This window comes from Enhydra lutris, unplaced genomic scaffold (genome assembly GCF_002288905.1).
Source record: "Enhydra lutris kenyoni isolate GAN:26980312 unplaced genomic scaffold, ASM228890v2 scaffoldscaffold31, whole genome shotgun sequence".
NCBI classification, from domain to species: Eukaryota; Metazoa; Chordata; class Mammalia; order Carnivora; family Mustelidae; genus Enhydra; species Enhydra lutris.
This window is the reverse complement of record NW_019154115.1, coordinates 18,471,110-18,497,259: the sequence shown is the minus strand read 5'-3', so window position 1 is coordinate 18,497,259 and position 26,150 is coordinate 18,471,110. Positions and strand designations below refer to the sequence as shown.

Here is a 26,150-nt window from a genome sequence, read left to right as displayed (position 1 = left end):
ATACCATCTGTTATTTAAACTCTTGTATTCTTAAGCAAGGAATTTCAAAATTTTAAGTACACAGAGCATTTGACTCAACTCGGACTTGTGGTGACATGTTGACCTTTATAGTATATGGTATTCACTTTGGAATCAATTGGGTTCTTGTCTGTTTGTTTTTAAGGCATATTTCTCATTTTATGCATAAAGTTCCTTTTCCATCTCCTCAGAGACCACGGATTTTAGTCCAGGTAAGATTTTCTTGATTTAAGTGCCCTATTAAATCATTACTGCCTCTGTCAAAATGTACCATAAGAATAACAATTATAAATGGAGGAAAAGAACAAATATGATCTAAAGAATCAGATATTAGTTCATGTTGGAGTTTGGGCCCTTAGTGTTTTATTAACTGCCTCCCAGGCAGACATCGAATGTTTCCCCTGAGGTAAAAGGTTGAAGAGTTAAAGCAGTTGGCAGTAGACATTTTGAACATACAAAAAGGGATTTCTTTCCCCTAAATTTGTTCTAAGTATTTGAAATTTTGTGCCTTTGGCATTTATTCCCGAAGTTAAATATATTAGAATAGATATTAGGAAAAGTTGTGTGTTTTCTATATATAATGCAGGAAGGAAGGTTCATAGCTTTGTGATGGGAAAGTTCAAAATGAACATAAATTATTTTCCCTATAGCTTGTCCCAATTGACTGTATCTTTTCTCTTTTGTTTACATTTCTCTTTTGTTTGTGCTCTTGATCTGTAAGATGTCTGCTTATTTAATCACCATTTACAAAGCAATTTCTATAAAGAAAATATCATTATGTGTTATCACTATATGTGCTTTACTGTATTTATCACAGCCCTTAATGGGGGTGGGGTATCATTCAAAATTACAAGTATTTGGCAAATAGGTATTTAGAGATTTGTGGAAATATGCCTAAATATGCATAAATTTAAAAATGTAGATAAAACAATTGTACTATTGATACAGATAAAATGTCTAGAAAAAATATCATTTTTATAATCTTCATAATCAGTCTGTATATCCACATGTCTTCTTGGTATTTAGTGCCAGAATGTGTGTGTGTGTGTGTGTGTGTGTGTGTGTGTGTGTGTGTGTGTATACACACACACAGTTTGAATATAAATAAAAGATTTGTTTTATGACAGAAGGTGGCAATTTTTTTTCTGTTGAGGACCAAACAGTAAATATTTTAGTCTTTATAGGCCATGCTATCTTTGTCAAAACTACTCAGCTCCTACTGTGTAAAAACAGCTATAGATCATACCTAAACAAATGAGCAGTGCTACTTTTCTAATAAAACTTTATTTGTAAAAACAGGTGGCCTAAAACAAAAACAAAAACAAAAACAGGTGGCCTGTGGATTTGCCCTGGAGGCCATAAGGTTGCTAACCCTGATTTTGTGGTATTAAATGAATAATTTCGTCTTTCAATAAAATTTTATTAAAGTTGCATTAGGGGAAAAGAGAATTCAGAATAAGAAAAGTTAGTAGTTAGAAGAGGTCAGTGGTTAGGAAATGCTTTTCGGGATCTTAATAAGTGACATAAACAGTTCATATACTGGTTAATGTATATATTGAAATTTCATGGACATCATCATTAGCCTACTTTTTTTTATCAGAAAGTAGTGTTTTAAAGCTCATCTTTATATTTCAAACACTTTATTGTAAATTTTCTTCTAGTTATCACCACATGATAATCTGATTCTCAGTCAACCTGTTTCTTCACCTCTTCCACTAAGGCAAGTAAAACTTCATTTCTACTTATGTTTCTTTAAATCTAGTGTGAGCTAAAGTGACATTCAAATATTTTCTTTTTCCTAGGTAAAATTTCAAATACTGATAGAAATACTTCTCATTTAACTGTTTCTTACCTAAATTCCTTTTACTTAAAGGAAAAAGAAAAACCTTTATAATAGTTTGGTATTTTGTGTATCCATTATTTATCAAGTACTTACTGTTACATAAATAGGTATATATGTGTATAGAATTTGAGTATGAAAACAGTTATTTTTAGCTTTAAATACCTTCTGAAGAGCATTCAAATGCAATTAATTTTAAATTTAATCCACAAATAAAAAGATACTCCTAAACACTAACCATGGAATAAAACAAGGTATTTCGTCACTCAGAAGTTAAGAGAAATTATGAAATATATTTTCTAAAGTATCACTTCCTGAAATGTAATTTGCTATGTAATTTTCTAGCAGAGAAATAGTTACAATATAATTAAGTTATTTTGTAGCACGTACCTAAGGGAGACCAGCTGCCATCTTTGACATTAATTTTGTAAGAATTGCAGATTATTTCATCACTAGGTCTTGGTCCAGAGTGACCAGTGTTTTCTTAACCTTTGTTTGAGCTGAAATAAACTAAAATACTGACTGATATATAAAATGATCCTAAATTACCCAAGAGGATTTTTTTTTAGAACAGCTCTATCAATATGATTCACATGCCATACAATTCACCCAGTTAAATTGTACAATTCAGTGGTTATATTCATTCATGTTAGTATAGAGATTTAGAGAGGTCATTATGATCAATTTTAGACCATTTGCGTCACTCTAAAGGAGAACCCCTGTGCCCTTTGTCAGTTACCTTCCCTCCATTTCTCCCATTTTTACACACACAAACACACACACATAAGCATACACACTCCCCAGCCCAGGGCAACCATGAATCTTTCTGTCTCTACAGATTCAACCAGATTTGCCTATTCCGGATATTTCATATAAATGGAATTATATAATATGTGACCTTTTGGTCTTGGCTTCTTTCACATATAATAAATTATCCAAAATTCATCCATGTTGTATCATCATTACTTTATTCCTTTCTGTTTCCAACAAATATACCATTATATAGATAGACCACATTCTAGTTATTCATTTTTCAGTTGATGGACTTTGGCTTGTTTCTGCTTTTTGGCTATAATAAATAATGGTGCTCTGAACATGCACAGAGTTTTAGTGGACATGTTTTCATTTCTCCAAGAGACTTGTTATTAGTTCTGCTTTATTTAAAAAAAGTTAATTCGGTGAAGCCAGTTATTTAGCATTATAAGGGCAACATACTGATTGGCTTACTGAATTACTTACTTTGTCAGTTCAGTATTTATTATCACACAGAATGTCTCAGTTTAGGTTATTAATTTGCTTTTTATGTGTATACCATCGCTCGACTTGGTAGCTGTCGATTTCACATTACTCTTACCATTATATCACCAAAGGTAGTCTATTTGTAAATCCAAATTTTAATAGGCATATTTACCTTAAGGGAAGTAGACTTATAAGTCATGTATTTTTTCTGATAATTTCCATGAAAGATGAGCCACTAAAAAACAAACTTCCAGGGGCGCCCGAGTGGCTCAGTTGGTTAAGCGACTGCCTTCAGCTCGGGTCATGATTCCAGGGTCCTGGGATCGAGCCCCGCATTGGGCTCCCTGCTCAGCGGAGAGCCTGCTTCTCTGTCTCCCCCTCTCCCTGCCGCTCTGCTTACTTGTGTTCTCTCTCTAGCTCTCTGTCAAATAAACAAATTAAAAAAAAAAAAAAAACTTCCATTAAACAAATATGCTTTCAACCAAAATATCCCTCAATAGATTGAGTTCTTTACTTGGACATTATCTGCATAACAGACCTTTTTCTGAAAAGAAAAAAATGACTTCTCATTTTCTATATTGAATACAATGCAGAAAAATTGAATAATTCTGAAACCTCAGAAAACTTCATTGTTTTCATAATGTGTTTCTGGTGACATTTTTCCACACATAAGGGCAGCAGTCACATTTAAAGTTGAATAAATAATATAATCCTACACTAATCATGACCTTTTTTCACTATTTTGAATAATGAGGTATTTGAATTTTTTTTTAATTGTGTATTTTTGTTTGGATTGACAGTGGTGGCAAGTTTTCAACCCTACTTCAAAATTTAGGTCCTGAAAATGCTGTGACACTACTGGTGTTTGCAGTAACAGAACATAAGATTCTCATCCATTCCTTACGGCCTTCCGTGCTTACTAGTGTGACAGAAGCATTAGTGTCTGTGAGTATCCGAGTTCTTATTGGCAATCAATTTCATTCTAAACCTAATTTATTCATTTAATCTAAAGCTACTTTAAGACTTAGCTAAAATTCAAGGAGTAATGAATTTTTATGTTGTGAAAAAATGTTAATTTTCTTACCATTAATATTATAATTATTTAATTTGTTATCAAGTGCTAGACTTTAGGTATGAATATTTAAAAGACAGTTTTTTGTGTATGCTGATAAATTATGCTTCATTGTCAAACAGCTGAATATTCTCCTGTCTTTTGTTTATCCAAGATGATTTTCCCTTTCCACTGGCCATGCCCATATGTTCCTCTCTGCCCATTGGCTTTAGCAGATGTCTTGAGTGCACCATGTCCATTCATAGTAGGAATTGATTCAAGATATTTTGATCTCTATGATCCTCCACCAGATGTTAGTTGTGTTGACCTAGATACCAACACCATTTCTCAGTAAGTACATTGTAGTGATTCTATACCCAATAAATTACAACTTCATAGTGTACATATGTAATTGTATATTTTTTGAATACTAATTAGAATTCTTTTGAGCTATATTGTTTTTGTATTTGGGGTTATTACCATCTTTGAATCAACTCGTACTATTCTTTTTTTCCCCAGATTTTATTTATTTTAGAGAGAGAGAATGAGAGTATGAGAACTGGGGAAGGGACAGGAGTAGAGGGAGAGAATCCCAAGCAGACTCGATGCTGAACCCAGAGCCCAGCATGGAGCTGGATCTTACCACCCTGTGATCATGACCTGAACCAAAATCAAGAGTCAGATACTTAACCAACTGAACCACCCAGACTCCCCCGACTTGTACTGTTCAGTGGGATAGATTAGGGTATTAGGTTTTACTGTAAAGAAAATATATATTTAATCCTCAGATCTTTAAATATTTAAGAAACATTATTATAATCTTATACTTAGAAATTTAGCAGAAGTGAAATTGAGCTTAAAAACAGAAGAATTTATTTTCCATTTTCCAGATAAGTATGGGTGAAATATTGAATTGGAGTACTATACCTTGATATTTCAATTCTAAGTCTTGTTTAATACTATTAGAATGCCAACACTTCAAGAAAAATTTATATACTGCTTTAAATTTTTAAAATAACTTTTAAATTATACATGATTTTATCACCTTTATACTTTAGGAATATTAGGACTTTTTAAGTTTCCTTTTTTTATTGGAATAATATTTAAGTTGTAACTACTGGAGCTCTATTTTTATAGTTTTTTTTATAATTCAGTTGTTCTCTTGTACCCTTTATTTTCAATTTAATCATACTTGAGCTATTCAGGGAAGAGGAAATTGATGCAATGACCACATTGCATTCACAGGACATACTTAAAATAACTATGAGTTAGTCTATCAATAAAGCCCAAAAGCTGGTGCACCTTTTACAGCTTAAATATGTGTATGTGCAATAGGTTTTACTCCATTTTTAATAAGCAAGCATATTTCATATTAAAGCCTTTTGATTTAATTCTATAATCATATGTTAATTCTAATCTTGTCATATGTTGAAACCTCAAGTGCCTAAACCACTAGAAAAAAATGGCTTTTTATTACAGGAAAAATAATATACAATATAAAAAATATGTAAAATGATAAATAATATATTATAGCAAGAGAATACTTTTCTGTTATAAAGCATATACGCTGTCAAAAATTTTTTTCAGACAACGCTTAACCAAGAAAATATGGGATATACTTTATGCATAAAAGCCATTTTATTATCTGGGTTTTCAGAATCAAAGATACTTTACCAGGAACATGTCATTCATTACCAGGAATATTTAATTCTTTAAACATTAAAGTAATATCTCTTTTCTTTGCCAGTTGTTACATGACACAATGTTTTTAAAAATTGAAATGAAGGGTGGTAAATTAGTATATACTGTATTTATTATGGTAATAAGTTACATTTACCCTCTTTTATACTTTCCAGTCTGTTAAAAGAATTTTTTTAACTTTATGTTTTTGTTTTGATCACTAATGAGTTAAAGAATGAAAGAAAACATGGGTCACTTGCACTCATCAGCAGTCTTCCTTCTTGTTATTATCACCTATAGAAGGACTAAACTAGTGAACTAACAGCTTTCTACTTTCCTTCATCCAGAATTTCTGGAACCTCAATCTGAAATTTGAAAGAAAAACAGGTTCTGAATATGCAATTTTGGTTTATTTTGCCCTCTCTTAGATACATAGAATACAGAGTATGTTATGCATGTCAATAAATTTTTGAAGAAAGGGAAATTAATAGCTGGTATGTACTAGGCATAAAGCTATATACATAACCTATGTTATCTCATCTTATTCTTTGTATTTTGTGAGGTAGTTTTTATTAACTCCTCTGACAGGTAAGGAAACCAAAGCTTAGATTTTTAAGTAATTTATCAGAAGGCTCATAGATAATATCTACTGCCAGCTGGATTTTGAAACTATCACTGTCCAGCTCCAAAACCAGTACCTCTGCCACTAATTATTGGCTATTTATGTAATCTTGTAAGTGGAAGTCACCATGAACAAAAATGCAGAAGGCTATCATAGACTCAAACTCAGGAACTAAATTAAGACTCTCCTACCAGCCAAGTTTTAGAGTGACGACATCAAGGGCAAGAGGAGGAAGTTATGTGAATAAATTATAGAAATTAGATGTAATGCACAGATACCAAGATTCTGCTCATTTATACTGCAGATATATCTTGAATTCCCTTTTTTGCTAGGCACTGGGAATAAAAAGGCAAACCAATTACACTCCTTTCTCCTGTTGCTCATAATCTAGTTTATAAAGCAGGCACTCACACAGTGAACAAGGTACAGTGGGAGTGCTGTGTTGCAAAGTTTTACCAAGAAAAAATAATGTAAAAAGTGTTCTACATTGTATTCTCACTGTAATGCAGGATTCCATGCCCCTGGTCACATTATAAATGAAATATAACCTTCACTGTAGGACATCCGCAATTGACCCTGTCCTCTCTGTGTTTTTATCCTCATTTGTGGAAAGATAGGGTAGAATCCAAGACGGTGGTTCTTTGTCAGCCTAAGCTTTCCCATCCATTCTTTTTTCTTTGTTTAGTTTCCAAGGTGATAATTTTGCCCTTTTTGTTCTGTGGGAAGTACAGAGAACATTAAAAAAAAAAAATTCAACTTCCACTGTACACCTGGACTTTATTATTGTCTTTAGAACATGAGTGATTTACTTTTCTTCGTTTTCTCTCCATTTTTCAAGTTTTCTTTAAAAAAAAAAAAGGTATTTATAGCTTTTAAAGTATAAAAAGATTTAATAAAGAATGAAATCAACAAAGCTATAGTTAAGTCTAAAAGCTTTATGGTGTTTTATCACTGTCTCTTTTCTTCTCTTACCCCTTGTATAGTTTGAAGAACAACCATGTTACAATAATTGTCATAAAGGAGAGTGTAGGAGTTTGTCCTAGAAACAAAGGTACCACTTTTGAGCAGATATCCTCTTTTATAGTTATAAAAGTATTTTGGAATGTTATCCTTTATCCAAATAATTTAATTTTATAGATTAAAGAAAGAAACAAAAACGAATATTACTTTTCTGAAAGAAACAAAAGCAAATTTACTTGTAGGAAACTAAGAAACTCAATATTTAAATATACTCAAGAATTTTGATAAGCTTTCTGGATCATCAGTTCATTTTTTCTGTAGGAGTTCAAGTTTTCCACAGTGCTTTTTCTTAGAGTCTATAAGAAAAAAACCTCTCATTGGTAGGATTTTCCCAATATTTAGGTATCTAAAGTCTCTTAAATGGGGTTTTGAGTGATTCCACTTGCATTATTCCACACTGCATTAAATTCCACTTGCATTATTATGCCAATCACTACACACCATATTAAGTGTGTAGTGATTGGCATAATAATGCAAGTGGAATTTACTCAGTACTGACATAATTATAAATTTTTGAGCTATATTTAATACAGGGTTCTTTCCTCATGTGAATTAATTTTTAAATATTCTGCATCCCAACTTACCCTGAGTATTTTTCTCCTATTAATTAGAATTTTTTGTATGTTTTATTTTTTGTTCAATGTATTTTCTCTTTTCCCTTTTTTATGTATAGCAAAAAAAAGTCCACCTAACAAATATATTATTGTTATCATTTAATCTCAGAACTGGTGACAAGAAAAATGTAGCCTGGAAGATACTTCCAAAGAAACCATGTAAAAATCTGATGAACACTCTGAATAATTTGCACCAGCAGTTGGCAAAATGTAAGTGTATAACTTAATTAAAGGAAGTAATTTAATCTGAAAAAGGACTCCAGTTACTTTGCCTTACTTGTAAAAGGATACTGTTTATTTTATCTGAGGGAAATGTTTTTATAATCTTAAGGGCAAATGAACATTAAAGCAAAATTTGTTAGAAGCTGAATAGGAAATTTATAAAATTTATATTTTATATCTACTACATTTTCATAGAACCATTTTAGAATAATAAAATTCAAAAAGAAGTTAAGGTCACTGTTTTCTTTAATTTTACTATTATTGAAATGCCAGGGGAAAAATAAGGGTTTCCTCTTGTATATTTTCTTCATACATAGAATAGAAGTTTAGTTTTGAAAATTTAAGACAGATGGTTTAAATTAGAAAATGCTGATGATTTTGATGGGGTGAGAGCTGGGTCATATCCTTTTCGCCTTTCATGGATTAATGCTATGCTTACCTCAAATAATTTGAAAATAGAAGCTTGCCAAATGCATTAAGAAATTAATCAAAATGAAAAATTGATTAAGATATGGAATACTTCAGTAAAAAGCTTATATAAGAATACCTTGTCAGTGATCCAGAAATACTGATAAGAAGAATTAAACCTTCATTTCTTTAATCCTCTTGGTATTTTATAACAATGGCTCATTCAGGGCCCATAAATTAAAACTTATTGTATGAAAAATGGTCGTGACGGTGTAGCAATATTTGAGGTTCTCATTTATGTATTTATCATTTATCTAATCCTCTTGGTATTTTATAACAACAGCCCAATCAGGGCCCATAATTTAATACTTACTAAATTATTGTGTGAAAAAATGGTCAGTGATGATACAGCAATATTTGAGGTTTTCATTTATGTGTTAGGTGAAATGTAAACATAGGAAGGGGACTATATCCTTGAGGATTCAAAGTACCTGTATATTTGGAAATAGGCATGGAATAAGACAATGTTTCCAAAGCAAACCTTAAAATAAGCAGTTGATTTGGAAGCAGCTTATAAGGACTGGGATATGGTGACATCCCAATAGAACAACATTTTATCTTATAGAACAAATAAATTATGTATAGAATTTTAGTTAAGCTAACTACTTCGTTGCTCTCTAACAAGGCATGTACTTCTTTTAAGTGGCTGAGAAGTCCAGCAGCTTTTGTAGCAATATTTAAAATATTATTAAAATTAGTGAAATAGCCCATCCAGCTCAACTGAAGGGCAGAATCTTAAAACTATAAGCTTTTAAACAGTACTGGTAGTTAAGGATTGTGTAACACTTTACAGCTTCAGAACACTTTCACATATATAAGTTGAGGGAGGTAAAATAGCTTGTCAGAGATAATACAGTTAACAAGGATGAAGTTAGGATTAAAATCTAGGCCTTCTGTATCAGTGCCCACATTCTTCCCAGTATTGTTACTTTTTTGGACAATAACAACTCCAGAAAGAAGGGAAAAAAAAACTCTCTAAGATAATTTATTGTTCCTCATATTTTAAAAAGTGTTTAAATTTTGAAACAATCACAGATATTTCCCTGACCTTTGAGAATAGATGCTTCATCACCTCCAAATGGAATATATTTCCTACCAAAAAAACATATTCTTCTGTATCAGTGCAATATAACCGTGAAAATCAGGAAATTATCATTGAGTGTGACTGTCATCTTTATCCACAGAGCAGATTCTAGTTTCATCAGTTATCATAATAATGTTCTTTATAGCAAAGTAATCCATTTCCAAATCAGGTGTTATAATTTAGTTTCAAGTCTCTTTAGTCTCCTTTTCTCTGAACAGTTCCTTGATTTTTCCTCCTTCTTCTTGATTCTTTTGAAGATGATACTTCCTATCATAGAATGGTCCATGATGTGGGTTTTCCTCATGGTAAATACAGGTCAGATGTCTTTGGCAAGACTATCGCAGAAGTGACACTATGTTCCTTTCCTAGCATCCTTACCTAGGATCCTTACCATCCTTAACATATGTCCCATAATTTATGACGATGTCTACTTTGTGCACTTAAGGTGGCGTCTACCAGGCCTCTCTATTGTGAATTCGTTATTTTACTACTAATGGCTTTAGCAGTGAATTGTTCAGGAAGAGGAAGAGCTGTTTTTCACATTTTAATCCTCATGTGTTTTTCCCGTAGGCACTTATATTTTTTAAAAGGAGTGGGCAGTGGGCAGAGATAGGACTAATGCATTTACCCCTGTATCCTGCTGATATGGTTGCTATGATTTTCATTTATTAGTTTATATATAGTTGTTTCAGAACATGAATTTTTTTGATGGTTGTTCAGATAAATAATTTTATATTTACTTTGGTTGAAACATATGCAGCAGAGCCAAAAAAAATGATGTAGCAAGCTTTGCCAGGGTTTACCTATTATGAAGTTGTATGAACACAGAGTTCAGGTAGCTTGAGACCTTTTGAAAACAGCACATGTATTTCTTTCTATTTTATTGAGATATAATTGACATACAGGACTGTATAAGTTTAAGGTATACAGCAGAATGACTTGACTTACCTATATAACGAATTTATATCGATATCATTTTGAACATTGGTTTCAATGGTTTGGAAAAACCACTCAAACTCATTTTCTTCACAGTGCAGCAGAGACCAAGAGACGATGGACTAATGGACTTAACAATGAATGACTATGATTTTAATTCTGGAAAAAGGTTGCATATGATAGATCTGGAAATCCAAGAGGCATTTTTGTATTTCATGGCCTCTATTTTAAAAGGTTATAGATCATACTTAAGACCAATAACACAGGCCCCGTCTGAGACAGCCACAGATGCATCCTCTCTTTTTGCCCTACAAGGTGAGTGATTATATAGTTTTATACTTTTCATTTTATTGAGTTCAGCCTTATGATGATTCAGTTGCTTTCTGTGTTAATTAATAGCTCATGTTTATAAAAACACATACCTATTTTGGGAATATGTGAAGATCAACTTTGTTGGTACTCCATCTCCACAAAACTAGTTATTTCTTGGGCACATTAGTTCTAATCCCATTAGCTAAATATTTGAAAAGCACAGTGCTTCCTAACCATGTAGAAATGTTGTGTCACAGATGTGTTGTGATACTGATATTTTTAGCTTTCAGAGCAGCTGGGCAATGTCGGACACTCAGAGGAGCCCCTGGGATGGCCACCTCCAGGCATGGGCAGCCTCATTCATTTTACTTCAGTGTGCTCTATAAATATTACTTTCTGTTTGTGCCCTGAAGCAAAAGAAGTTGGAGAGCCCTGGAGTGCAATTTCTGTCATAATACATATGTATTTTTCTTTTGTGGTATATAACATTTGCAAGAGAAATTCATTTAATAAGCATATATTGAGTTTCTCTAAATGCTAAGTATATAGTGGTATGCAGAAGACACATGGTCACAAAAAAAAAAGAGAGAGAGAGAGAGACATGGTCACTTCTCCCATTGAGCTTATAGGCAAGAAGATAAGCAATTTGAAAATAATATGAATGAACACTTTATTTCACAACTTAAAATCACAGAAATCCCTTCCAAGGAATTTATGTCTGAGCCATGGTCTCAGGGATGAGTAGAAATTAGCCACACAAAAGAAAAGTAGAAGACAGTTTTAAGCAGAGAGAACAGATGGAAATAATTTGAGTTTATGGGCCCAAAAAAAAGGCCCAAATGTACTGTAACTGACCACAGCGAACAATGTGGAGCATGAAATCAGGAAGTAAATTTTTACTCTGTTTCAGTAAGACACAGACATAAACAAATACTAGAAGAAATGTAACTGGGGCTTTGAGAAAGCCAAATACATGGATAGAGAGCATGCCATGAGCATAGAGCATGTAACACCTGCTCGAGGAAAAAAGGAATTTTAAGCATGCTTTCAGATTTGCTACTTTATGTGTAATCTTCAAGGTAGTGAGGGTACCACAGAGACAATTCTGGGTGAGGATTTGAAAGATCTGGATTGAAGTTCCCTTCCTGTTGCTGTCTTTTTCAGGTCATGTCCCTTCTCAGGAGTCTTCGTTTCTTTTTCTTCAAAGTGGTGGGTTGAGGGGGTATGTGGTTAATCAAGTTTCTCCTGGCTTAAAATTTAATGAATCTTTGAATGGTGCTATGTTTTGTGACATTATGAATTTATGTTGAACAGCTTTCTTAAGAAGCCGGGACCGGTCACATCAAAAATTCTATAGCATGATGACCAAAACACAAATGTTCATTCGCTTCATTGAGGAATGTTCTTTTGTCAGTGATAAAGATGCAAGCCTGGCATTTTTTGATGATTGTGTAGATAAAGTAAGTAATAGTATGTCTACAGTGCCCTGACTTATTTTGTGTGATTGTTTTAAATATTCTGAATTATATATTTCTACTTAACTTTTATCAGCTTTTAAGAAAATCTAAGTTCATTCCATTTCATCATTGACTCTTTATTATGGAAGTTCTGTTGGGCCTACTAGATACTAAAGAGCATCTCTTAGGAGTACCTTGCAGGATTTTACTGAATTATCAGTTTTATTTTAGCACTCAGGTGTGTAACCTTGCCTGGCCACTTACAGACTATAGGAGTTCTCTCCAAGTATGTGGACCTCTAACTTGAACATCCTTAATTTTCACCTTTCCTTTTTGAGGATTGCCATATGCTGAGAGTAGGTGTAGAGCATAATGAATATTTTACTTGAATATATTTACAATTTGGAAGTGAGTTTGTAGCTTAAATTAAGTGAATTAATTGTGGTATTTTAAATTCGTGTGTGAAACCTTCCCTTCCCCTTCAGTCCTAATATCATTAGGTGGGATGGAGCAAGGTAGGTATCCCTACTGAACAGAGAGGAGTTTGGGAACAGTGGCCAGAAGGGGGGTGTCAAAACCTGAATGGGGTCAAGAAGGAAGAGCAGCCTAGCATTGGGTATTGGAGCCCAAGACAGGTGAAGACAACATCCATGCAAGGGGTGACCTAGCACAGAGAAAAATCAGAGGATGAGAGAATAAAAAGAGTGTCCATGCTAGGGGAAGGATGAGAAGAGGATCCGTGCAGAAACAGGATGGAGTATCAGAGTCTGGGCAAGGTAAGGAGAGTATCTCTACTGAGTAGGGGCAGCTAATGGGGTATCAGAGTTTGATATGGAGGAAGATGCCAGCTTGATGGGGGTAGGGGGCTGGTCTGGAAGTAGTTGTTGAAGCCAAATTAGTGAAGAAGTCATATATGTGGGGAAGGGTGGTGGTGGAGATGGGAGAATGTAGCATATGGGGAAATAGATCAAATAAGTAAATATGTTAAGAACAATGAAGTTACTCACTGTCAGAGAAGGGACTAAGTAATACAGAAAAGGAGAAAACCTGAATGAACCCTGAGGTATTAGAATGGAATTGGAAGCTTGATGTATTATTGGTATTCAATATGTATAGAAAAAAATAGAAATAAGTATAGATATAAGTGCGTTTGTCTTTGTGTGAACATATATTCCCTAGCTCTGTACAATAGGACCTGGGAGCAGCCATCTCCAATAGCAATGAGTACACCAAATGCACAGATTTTGGCTTCTAAATACCATTCTCCATTAAAAGGAATTAGGACTCCTTGGAGAAATGATTGGGTCTAGGGCAAGGAAAATACGAAATGAGCCCTGAAATATCTTGTGCTGGAAAACAAGAAATCGCTCCAATAATGGAGACGTGTTTTTTAAAAACAACACCACACATATACAGGCAGATGCTTGTGCATGTGTGTGTTCACACGCACGTGCACACACACACACACACACACGCAGACAAGCCAGCTTGAGGGACTCCCACTGATTACATCTGGAACAACTTGAACATCAAATGTTAGTAAGAGATCATAACCCATTGAAAAAAATAGGAAACTATGAGTCTACACAGATATCAATCAAGAGTCTGATGAGAAACAGGAGTTTAATTTCAAAGTACCTCTGCACAAAATATGTATTCATTACAAAAGGGGAAAGAAAGAGTAACGTTATGGTGGAACAGAATGCCTGGCATACCCCACTTTTATCTAATCAAAGTGAATGTCATCAGTAGTGGAATAAATCAGCATCATAAGCCTATAATAGGCCACAGTGAGAATACAACAACTCTATGATATTTCTGCCAAAGATGCCTATAACCTGCATAATCTCAAGGAAATTTCACACAAACTCAAATTAAGTGACATTCTACAAAATACCTATTCTGTAATCCATGAACTGTTAAGAAAATAAAGGAAAAATTGAGAAACTGTTCAAAGGTGAAGGAAACTGAAGAGACTTGACAAGCAAATACAATGTATAGTTCAGAATTGGATGCTTTAGGCAGAACATTATTAATGTAATCATAATGTATATGTAGTTTGAGGATTAGACCATAGTAGTGTAACATGTTAATTTCTACATTTTCATGCTATGTTATGGTTAGATAAGAGAATGTCATTGTTTGTAGGAAGTACATACTAAAGCATTCAGGGGTGGTAGGTCATCAGGCCAGCAATTTACTCTAAAGATGAAAGGGGAAGAGTTGTTTGTACTTGAAAAGTTACTATACTTGAAATTCTCATATAAATTTGTGACTATATGTACATAATGTTCATGATTTTATGCCCATGACAATAGAAGAAGGGGAGAGAGCAAAGTTTTGTCATATATTTACTCAATAAGTTATACTTCTAAGGTTGTTTAAAGAAGTCCATCATGTTCAAATTTATGTGACTGAAAGAAAATTAGTGATTTTTGAGGGCAGGGGGCATAATAGCCAAAATACAGCTCATCCCTCAGTATTCAGAAATTGGCTCAGTTCTGAGTTGGACTCGAAAGTGTTTTTTACTATTAAATCAGTACCAAATATGTCTTATAAAAATGAGAAATGATTCTAACTATATCAGATGTAATAGGAAAAACACTGCCTTGGGAATAAGGACTACTTGAGTCTCAGCTCTTATACTTGTGATTTGAGACAAGTCATCTAGTCTTTCTGTGTTGTTTTCTTACCTGTATTTAAAATACATTGTGAGGAGAGATCACTTTGCATATTTCCCAGTATTCAAAGTAGTATTGGATGAACTAAAAAGTAGAAAACTTTTTTTCTATTGACTATTTTTTATATTTTACCAATTTTTGATTTTATAGAATGGCCATTCATTTGGTTTTATCATTTCATGACATAGAAATGTTTGACTTTGGGGGCACCTGGGTGGCTCAGTGGGTTAAGCCTCTGCCTTCGGCTCAGGTCATGATCCCAGGGTCCTGGGATCCAGCCGTGCATCGGGCTCTCTGCTCAGCAGGGAGCCTCCTTCCCCCCTCTCTCTCTGCCTGCCTCTCTGCCTACTTGTGATCTCTGTCTGTCAAATAAATAAATAAATAAATCTTAAAAAAAAAAAAAAAAAAAAAAGATTTCCATGTGACCATGACTCCAAAACATAGACCATTTCTATCAACCTGATTTTGAATACTCTATTTAGAAGTGGACTTTTAGAACCCTGCCTTCTTTGTAGGTTGAACTCTGCCTATATAGAGCTTCAAAATCCTGTTTATTTTGAGAGGTAGCTCCTTGACAGTTTTATTTTCATTGAAGCATTGTGCCAAGAATTTGGCTTTCACTTATCTTAATCAAATCTGTAGGTTTGCCTTATTTGGTGCTTAATAGAAAGAGTAAATAAATAGGTGCGTGGTAAACAGAAAAGTGTGCTTTAAAACATAATTTCTTTATCCTTTTTTATAGGAATAATTGGTTGGTTTTATGTAAAAAATGATGTTTCTGGGGGTGTCTAGCTGGCTGAGGAGGTAGAGCATGTGACTCTTAATCTGAGGGTCATGAGTTCAAGCCCCATGTTGGGCATAGAGCCTATTTTAAAAAAGAGAGAGAGGGAGATGTTTCTTACACCATTATGCACTTTGGAGGAAGTTTTCCCCTGTGGTGCTGGACTTCCACTGGTCATCCATATATGCTCATTGAGCTTGCCTTGTGAACAATGACACACATTCATGTAATAGTTTGTTCCTCTGCCAAGCTAATTAATCATAAGGGACTGAACTAGTGATCAGAGTTTTGCTAATAGCATACTTAAGCCAATACATTGATTAATCCACATGGGAACACTGAATTTGTTGTGGGAATCCAATTAATGATGCAGAAGACAAGAAATCTTGTTCTCTTTTTCTATTCATTTTATGGACCCTGTTCACAAGTTTGTGTTTCAGCTAAGAATTCATACAGTAATGTCAGTATCACATGGTTTTTAAAATACTCATTAATATTGTAAGACATATAACACTTCTGCTAGGTACCTAGGGCATCATGTTCTAAGAAGGATATTTTATCACTGATAATTACTAGATTATATTGTCTAGGAATTTCTGAAAGTAGGTCACCTGCTATTTACTTGGAGTCAGTGCAGGACTTGATGAGAATAATCGCTTAAAGAATATACATTCTGTCAAAAAAAAGCCAATCCTGTTTAATGTGTAACCACTGTTTCTATACAGATCATTTTCCTGAAATGCTGTTCACCTACTCAAAATCTAGATCCAACAAAAGATCACTTATATATAATGGAATCATGTTGCACTTAAAGATTTTAGTGACTAAGAAAATTAAAACTGAAAATTAACTGACTAAAACATAGTTACTTGTATGTACTTTATTATAATTCAAGAAGTTTTTTATTAGAGAAAATAATAAAATGTCACAAGACCCAAAATACATCTTAATAACCTTCATATGCAGTTAAAGGTTAATTGTATTCCTAGTTTTGTTAAGCAGAACTCTCTGAAATAGTAAATAATTATACAGTACTGTTAGTACCTTTCATTTTTTAATACCACAGTTTAAGTATGCTTAGTAAAGCAAGTGAGTACTTTTAATCTGCAAATGTTTTATGAATATCAATAATACTTTTAAATAATCATTTATGTGGGGTTGTTTCTTATTTGGGAGACTTTTAATCATGTAAGTGAACAGATCCTCTTGCCTCTGGTAATTTAGCTATGGGAAATAAGTAATATTTATATATAAATTACATATTATATATTTATATATAGATATTTTTATATAAATTATATATAAATAATATTATATATACATTAACTACCTAAGTCAATCCATGACGAAGAATGAATAGGAATTAGACCTATTCCTCTTTCAATCTCTGCATATTCAAACAGAAAACATTTGCTCAACTTTAGGAAACTAGAGTGGGTAATACTGAATAGGACTATGAGAAACAATGTATGAGAATTATTTGAGCTTCATTTATGACTAATTTAAGAAGCATGTGTTCTTGTTCTTCATATGATTATGTTTTAAATCCTTACAATCTGTTCCTATAGGAGGGTTCTTAACTAAGGGCAGTTTTGTTTAACAGATAGTCTGGTAAGATTTTTCTTAGTCTCCCAAGCATCCCTCTTCAGTGTTCTCTAAGTATATTAATGTCTTATGGAAAAAATATGAAGAGAATATGAAAATTATTTTAATTTTATCCTGTCGTGGGTGTTGGATTTCTTTTTCTTCCAATGGGCAGATGTCACTGTGCTTTCCAAAAGACAGAAATGGCCAACTGATAAATGTAGGATGTATATAGCATGACTGTTTTTATAATGTTGAAATGCGATTTTATTTGTATACAGGTTAAAGGAAATATCTTTTCCCAGGGTACTGAATCTGCAAAGTATTTTAATAGACTTTATAGTGCTGAGAATTAGAGCAGCTGTCCTCATACAGGTTTTTTTCTATGTGATCAAAGTGGCTGGAAATTTAGGAGTGCCTGGGTGGCTTGGTCGGTTAAGTGTCTTGTCTGCCTTGGGCTCAGGTCATGATCCCAGAATCCTGGGATCAGCAACCCCCCGGCACCCGGCCGCCACCGCACCCCCCCGCCCCCGCCCACCGCCCACCGCACCCAACCCACAGGCTCCCTGCTCAGAGACGCCTTGCTTCTCCCACTTCTCCAGCTTCTCCCTCTGCCCCTCCCCCACACATGTTCTCTCTGGCTCTCTCTGCTCTCTCTCTCTGTGACAAATAAATTTTAAAAGAATAAATAACAAATAAACAAAAATGTAAAAACATCTATTGTTCATAGACAAGCATTTTGCTCCCATAATGTTCAATCATGGAGACAGGAGTAGTTTCCACCTTTCTTTCCAGTGACCTTCGGTATTTAACTATCTCTTCTTCATTATCATTGCTGCCCCTATAATTAGATCAACCACATTTCATCTGCATCAAATGTTTGTGTATAGAGCTTCTCATTGTTCTTGGGTTGCCCATGAAAACTGTATCCTATTGGGTTACCTATGATTTGAGTTATTGACATATTCCTAATGCTGTTGTTTTAAAAATACTGCTCAGTTTGCTGATAATGGCTCAGGTGTTCTCTGTTTTTATTGAAAGTTTATTTTTTAACAATATTATTAAATGACTAACAAAACAGGAAGTGTGGAAAATGAAAGAGAGAAAAAACTCTGTAAAGCCCAGTGCCATTTACTTTCAGTGTTTTTTTATATAATTATAATATAGTTTTCCAATTTTTTATACAGCCAGACCTTATAGGCATTTTTAATATCATTGTCAAATCTCATAAAAGGAAATTTTCATTTTTCCTACAGTAAAACATAACAATTAACGTAACAATTTAAAAAGTCAAATAATTTTCCAAGGCTTTGGTCTCATTCCTTCCTGCCCCTAGTTTTTACTCCCCAAAGGCAACTACTTTCATCCATTTCTTTCATCCATTTCTTCAGCTTTTTACCTTAAGATTTCCAAATAACATGTTTTTATTGCTGCTGATTGTTTTATGTATTATCCATTAATTATCCATTAATGTTTTATGTATTATCCATTAATATCATACCTACCACACCACCTGAATTCTCCCAGTGTCATTATAAGGAATTTTGCTCAAATTGTTGTTTGGTGTTAATATTATTATCACTTTGCATGTCATCCCAGCTAGGCCACATATATATAGTAATTAGATTTCCTTTCATGCATGGATTTTGTTTTCTCCAAAGTTAATAATTACTGTATTTTCTTATTTTGTGTCTATTAATTCATCTCCAAACTTTTCTACAAAAGTGGAAAATCTAAAAATCTCAGTTTTTCCAACATATCAGGTAATCTATCCATTTGATTTTTTTTTTTTAATTTTTGCTGGAAATTTCCATGTGTATTGCAGTCCGAACTGATTGCTTGCTACTCTGTCATCCTGGTTTTTTCCTTCACCATCACCTTGGGACTTATATTGACTTCTCTCCAGAGTTGGATCCCCTGCTTTCTGGCTTTAGTAACTTCTTAGTGTATTTCCTTTTGATGGAGCACATCTCCCAATAGCTTAGTGAGAGAGCCTATATGAGAGATAAACATTTTTTGATGCCTTACCTGTCTGTAAATGTCTTTATTCTCTCCCAATACTTGATTGCTAATTTGACTGATGTAAAATTTTAAAATCTTCTAGCTCCAAATGTTATTGTTGAGAATACCATTTGGTCTAGTGTTCTGTTGATTTCTGACCTTTTGTACCTGATTTCTTCTTCTCTCTGAAAGCATTTAAGATCCTTGATGTTCCAAAGTTTCATAAGGATATGCCTGGTGGAGGCCATCTTTTCTTCGTTGAGTTGAATACGTACAGGCCCTTTTACTCTATAGACTCATTTTCTTCAGATTCTGGGCAATTTTCCTGCATCCCATTCTTTCTTTACTCCATTTCTTCAGTTCTCTTTTTCTGAAGTATGTATTATTTGAACACTGGCCTTCCTATCCTGATACTCTTAACTTTTTTCATCCCATGTTCTGTCTCTATTTTTCATCTCCATTTTCTGGGAGATTTCTTCAAGTTTATTTTTCCAACTTTTGTAGTATAATTTTTACTTCTGTCACATTTATAATTTCTCTAAGTCTCTTTTTTTATAGCATCTTCTTATCATGGATGTAGGCTTATTCGTTTTAGTTATTTTGAGCAGTTTTTTCCCTCTGCATTGTCTCCGCTTCTTTTTTTTTCCCCAATGGCATTTTTTAAATTTATTAATTATTTTTATTAACATATAATGTATTATTTGCCCCAGGGGTACAGGTCTGTGAATCATCGGGCTTACATACTTCACAGCACTCACCATTTCACATACCCTCCCCAATGTCCATAACCCAACCACCCTCTCCATACCCCTTGTCTTTGCTTCTTCTTACTCACATGTTGCTTTTAATATTTGTTTGTTTTATTCTTCTTCAAGTTATTAGTTTTCCTTGTGTGATCTTTGGTCAGTATTTCAAGAATGAGGCACAAGATCTCACTGGAGCTTTAATGGGAAGGTGAGGCTTGGAGTTTCCTTAGGTATGAGATTGATGGTCATAAAATAACTCAACTATTTCATTAGAGTCCCTGTTTGATCAGTGTCTGTAATTCTTTTCTTTTAGGCTGCTTAGTTTCCCCAACAGGTTATCTCCAGTCTTTAGCCTGAGGAGTATAAGCCTGGTTGCCAGTGTTCTCACAGCAGAATGGGGAAGGTAACTGAGGGCTTTCCCTTGTATCATGTAGGCTTTTACTCACTTCACCTGTTTTTATTAACCTCCTTCATCTCCCACAGCTCTGCCTGGTGTCCTCGGTCTAGAGTCCCTCTGGGTCACGCAGAAAGACCCAACCTCGTCTATGGCCACGGTGTGGAGAGGTAGTGGCCTAATACTGAGTTGGGTCAGGGATCTGGGAGTCCTTAAACATAGGCTTTTTTTTTTTTTTTTTTTTTTTTTTTAAGATTATTTATTTATTTATTTGACAGAGATCACAAGTGGCGGAGAGGCAGGCAGAGAGAGAGGGCCTGCCATGCCCAGGACCCTGGAATCATGACCTGAGCCGAAGGCAGAGGCTTCAACCCACTGAGCCACCCAGGCTCCCCTAAACATAGGCTTTTAACCAGTTCTCCTGCTTCAGCTCTGGGTCCATTCCCATCTTCAAGGTCATTGAGCACTTTTCATTCCTGACCTTTCTGGGACTCTATGGAGCAAAATGGCTAGATTTTTTGCTTTTTCTCCTTTATCCCCTCCCCAGTGCCAGATCTGTGGCTTTCAGCTTTCACAGGTCACGTCAATCTACTTTGCAGCTTCTAAAATGTTTTTCCAGCTGTGCTATTGTCCTCTCTCCAGTTCATTTTGTCTTTGCTGGTCGTTGTTTTTTGTGTGTGTGTGTGTGTTTTTTTCCAATCCCCTTACTTCTCAGTTTGGTGAGATTTCAAGAGGATTGAAAGTAAATTGTTGTGTTTAATTTGTCTTGTTCAACCAGAAGTGTGTGTGATCTTTATTACTTTAATTTTTAATGATTGTATATTTCATCTATTTATCATACTTTACCTGTTTTTTTGAAATATGGATCACTTCCAGTGTATTGCTATTGCAATCCTGCAAAAAAAAAACATTTTTCATGCTGATAGGTGTTTTTCATGTTAGATTATTTTCTTAGAATAAGAATAAGGCAGATGTGTTTAAATATATCTTGCTTTCTAAAGAAGACTTTACCAATTTTGAGTACCAGCAGGGTATGTGATTATCTAGTTTATTATATCTTTGCTAATTTGACTGTATAAAAGTTCTTTTTTGACAGGCTAGAAAGAAAGGTACCCTTTATTAATACTGATTTTTAACTATCCTTCAACAGAATTTAAATAACTACTTATTCTAAAACCAATATATTCTACTTTGCCTAAATTTTTATTATTAAATTTTATTTGCTTAAACTTTTATTCTGAAGATTGATTACTTTTGTAATTTTTGGAAAAACCAATAAAGCTAATACATATTATTTTTTGATTGGAAAATAACAATATAAGCAAAAGACAAGCAGTAATACCATTACCCAGAGGTAACATTTTGATAAGAGTATACATGTGTGAAAGAGAAAAACACAAGTATATATATATGTGTATAGATACACATATGTATTATGGCATACATAGTCACTCTCTTAAAAAATTAGAATCAAAATATATGTAAAATGGGTTTTCTTCATTTATCATTACTTTGTGAACATTTTTTCATGTCATTAATTATTCTGAAACATCTTTATTGTTTTCTAGCTCACTATATGGATATATCATTTAAAACATTCTTTAATCTTGGAGATTATAGCATGTAGTACTGTGAAATTATAACTGACAGTTTATGTAAGAACACTCTGAGTGTCCATTTTTTTTTTTTTTAATAAGAATTTAAAAATTTTTAAAGCTACCCTTGTCCTTTTTGGTATATTGTGCCTTAAGTCCTTATCTTAAAGAGTTAACTTTTTATAATTCTTGTTCACCCATTTATTTTCAACTGGTAATATGATATTCTCTCTAACTTAATAAAGTGTTGTGGGTTAAATTTTGTCATATGTATGATATCTTGTCGGGGTTTTTTGTTTGTTTTTAATTAATGCCAGTGTTGTGCTTTTTAGCTTATGAGCTCTTTTTAGGCATTTTAGAGTCTGTTAAGTTTTCACTTTTTGTGAATATTACCTTGCTATAGAGTATCTAGAGGAGATTGTACTATTCAAGTGCTTTCAATACTGATGTGATTGGAATTTTAACTCAAATCTGCTTGTAGGTAAACTGGAAAAACTTAAAGAAATATCTTATATTTAGTATAAATGAGACCTAGAACAAGGTATTCTCAACACAAACATACACTTGGGTTTGTGCATTTTTTTTAAATATTAGTTTTTGAGTACATTCTCATTATTCAAAATGCAAAATAATATGAAAAGGTATACATTGGGAAATCTGGGTCCTATCTCATCCTTGTCTATTCCATTCATCACCCCTTCCCCATATGGGAAATTACTTTTCATAGTATTCTTTAGTATATCTTTATGTGAATACAAGCAAAAAAAATCAGTGTGTGTTTTTATTTTTCTCTCTTTCTTACTCAAAAAAGTAATATACTGTATACACTGTTCTATACCTTGTTATGTTTACTTAATTATCTTGGAAATCTTTTTTAATGGTGCATAGAAGACTTGCTCATTTTTTTTCTTAATAGTTCTTTAATATCCAGTTATATAAATGTTTTATTTAACCATTCCCCATAGACAAATTCTAGGCTAACCAATGTATTTTTCTTAATGTATGTTTTTTTTAAACTTTTTCAGGTGGATATGGACAAGAGTGGTGAAATGCGACTTATAGAACTGGATGAATCTTTCAAAAGTGAACATACTGTTTTTGTAACACCACCTGAGATCCCCCATCTACCCAATGGTGAAGAACCCCCTTTACAGTACAGGTATTCAAGAGGCAGAATGTTTGAGATTGAAAGAGAGAAGCAATCCATCATCTGTGACGTAGCTTTCTAAGGACTGTGGTATTTTCAAAAATCCAAACTTTACAGATTCCTAATTTTTAGGTGGTAAGCAAGCTTATCCCACATCCATTACTAAATTTTGAGGTATAAAAAGAAAAGAGTTGTAATTTTGCATAATATAGACTTGGTTAGCTCTCTATATGTATATAAGTATCTGTTCTCATAAATGTTGGTTAAACTTAGTTAGGACCTCACCCCACCAAAATGCAGCACTTTTATTACAGATTTTGATTTTGTTTCTCGTTAAAGCTGATTCTCTCTCTTTCATCCCCTTTCCCACACACATAGTGATTAATGTAACCCTGGTTTACAACAGGATTAAATCTAAGTTAGTCAATATTTGTGGCCTTAATTTTAATAATATAATTTTGGGGGTTATTTTTCTGTGAGTTTTTATTTATGTCATGGAAATTCAGAACTACTGGGAATCAATCAGTTAACTTAGGAAATTTGGTCAGATGCTGCACTAAGTGCTTAGTATATAGGCTTGAATGATACATTTTTCCTGCTTTCAAGTCTAGTGGGAAAGAGAAAAGTTCTGAGCATAGTGAAATAAGGTTGTCATAAAGGTAGATTTATTATACTCCTGGATATCTATCCAGATGTATATTATACACATATATTTGTTACCTACTAGAGATAGTTTCCAGTATGCATTTATTTTTACTTAAAATGGCACTTCCTTTTAGATTTTAAATGATTTCTTTCTCTGGTAATACTTTCTTACTTTAAAGATTTTAAAACCATTTCACATCTATCATTCATTAGGTCACAGTTTATTTTCATTGAAAAAGGATTTTTCAGGACACCCTCATTTATAACTTGGATTAAATTCTTCCTTTTACAGATGAAAAAGTGGCGCAACAGGTGTTTATGAATGTTGTTAATTCTTAGGCCTCTCGATTCCTGCCCTTACTTTTCATCTATTGATGATGTTGCTCTGATCACTTTTTAGAATTCTGGGTTTTGTCAGAGGTGTTTAAAATCTCCTAATTTCTCTCTTTCTTGCTTCTTTTTCTTTCTAAACAAGATCTCATCTCTTTGATCTGTTTGTACATTACACTTCTAAGACTGTCTTAGGAGCAGGTTTCACTAATATAGTTTTGATTTTCTTTTTATGCTTTGGCTTTAACCTTTTTTTAATTTAAATTTTACCTTTAGATTTAGTCCTCTAATAAAAAAAAAAATTACTTAGCTTAGAAAGTTCCCGAGTCTTAAAGAATCTAAGTCGCTTTTTAAGTTGAGACTAACAATATAATTTTGCAGTCATACACATCATTGGAAATACAATTTAAATGTCTTCAGTGAGCACAGTGTGTCCTCTTAGTGAGAGGTTACTCATATTCTGACATTGTCTGTGTGAAATGATAGGGTAGTAAGTTTCCATAAGATACACAGAATGGACATCAGTTAGAATGGCAAAAATCAACAAGGCAAGAAACAACAAGTATTGGAGAAGTTGTGGAGAAAGGGGAACCCTCTTACACTGTTGGTGGGAATGCAGATTGGTACAGCCACTTTGGAAAACAGTGTGGAGGTTCCTCAAAAAATTAAAAATAGAGATACCCTATGAACCAGCAATTGCATTACTGGGTATTTACCTCAGAGATACAGATGTGGTGAAAAGAAGGGCCCTATGCACCCCGATGTTCATAGCAGCAATGTCCACAATAGCCAAAATGTGGAAAGAGCCAAGATGCCCTTCAGCAGATGAATGGATAAAGATGTGGTCCATATACACAATGGAATATTACTCAGCCATCAGAAAGGATGAATACCTAACTTTTACATCAACTTGGATGGGACTGAAGGAGATTATGCCAAGTGAAATAAGTCAAACAGAGAAACTCAGTTATCGTATGGTCTCACTTACTTATGGAACATAAGGAATAACATGGAGGACATTAGGAGAAGGGAAAAACAAAGGGGGAGAAATCAGAGTGGGAGATGAACCATGAAAGACTATGGACTCTGGGAAACAAACAGAGAGTTTTAGAAGGGGTGGGGTGGGAAGACAGGTGAGCCTGGTGATGGGTATTAAGGAGGCACAGATTGCATGGAGCACTGGGTGTTATACGTAAACAATGGATCATGGAACGCTACACCAAAAACCAATGATGTACTGTATGGTGACTAACACAATAAAAAAAAAAAAAAGATACACAGAATGGTCTTATTATCACACTGTGTACATATAATGAACTTTTTACAGGTTGTAGTTTTCCTGAACTTCTTTGCTATTTTATTCCTACTTAACATTTAATATTTATTTTTTCACTTTACTGAATTTGCCTTTGGTAATGTATAATAGATACAGTTTACCGTCTTTTATTATAGCTGGTTTTCTTCTCAGAAAATTGAAACTACTGTTACACCTTTAGGACGGTTATAAAGTAGGTTCAGTTTGATGCTCAGAGGCTTCTTCTGTTCTTTTCAGCATGTCTCTTTCCTAGCTGCAGCTACCTTTCACATTCCCAAACACCTTGCTCTAGCACCCCAATTAGGCCCACTTCCTCATAGGGCCATTCATTCTACTCTTTTCGCCACCACCGTCTTTTTCTTCAGCTT

The 26,150-nt window shown here is 33.8% G+C and overlaps 1 protein-coding gene across 1 annotated transcript in view; it reads left to right on the top strand.

The window, feature by feature from the left end:
- The window catches only part of LOC111153278 (DENN domain containing 4A), a 123,768-nt gene that overhangs the window by 60,081 nt on the left and 37,537 nt on the right, over nt 1–26,150 (top strand). The window contains exons 8-15 of the mRNA XM_022512201.1: nt 164–230; nt 1,680–1,738; nt 3,898–4,042; nt 4,324–4,499; nt 8,194–8,294; nt 10,891–11,109; nt 12,421–12,566; nt 23,371–23,504. Of these exons, the coding sequence (XP_022367909.1) occupies nt 164–230; nt 1,680–1,738; nt 3,898–4,042; nt 4,324–4,499; nt 8,194–8,294; nt 10,891–11,109; nt 12,421–12,566; nt 23,371–23,504 (1,047 nt within the window). The remainder of the gene's footprint in view (nt 1–163; nt 231–1,679; nt 1,739–3,897; nt 4,043–4,323; nt 4,500–8,193; nt 8,295–10,890; nt 11,110–12,420; nt 12,567–23,370; nt 23,505–26,150) is intronic.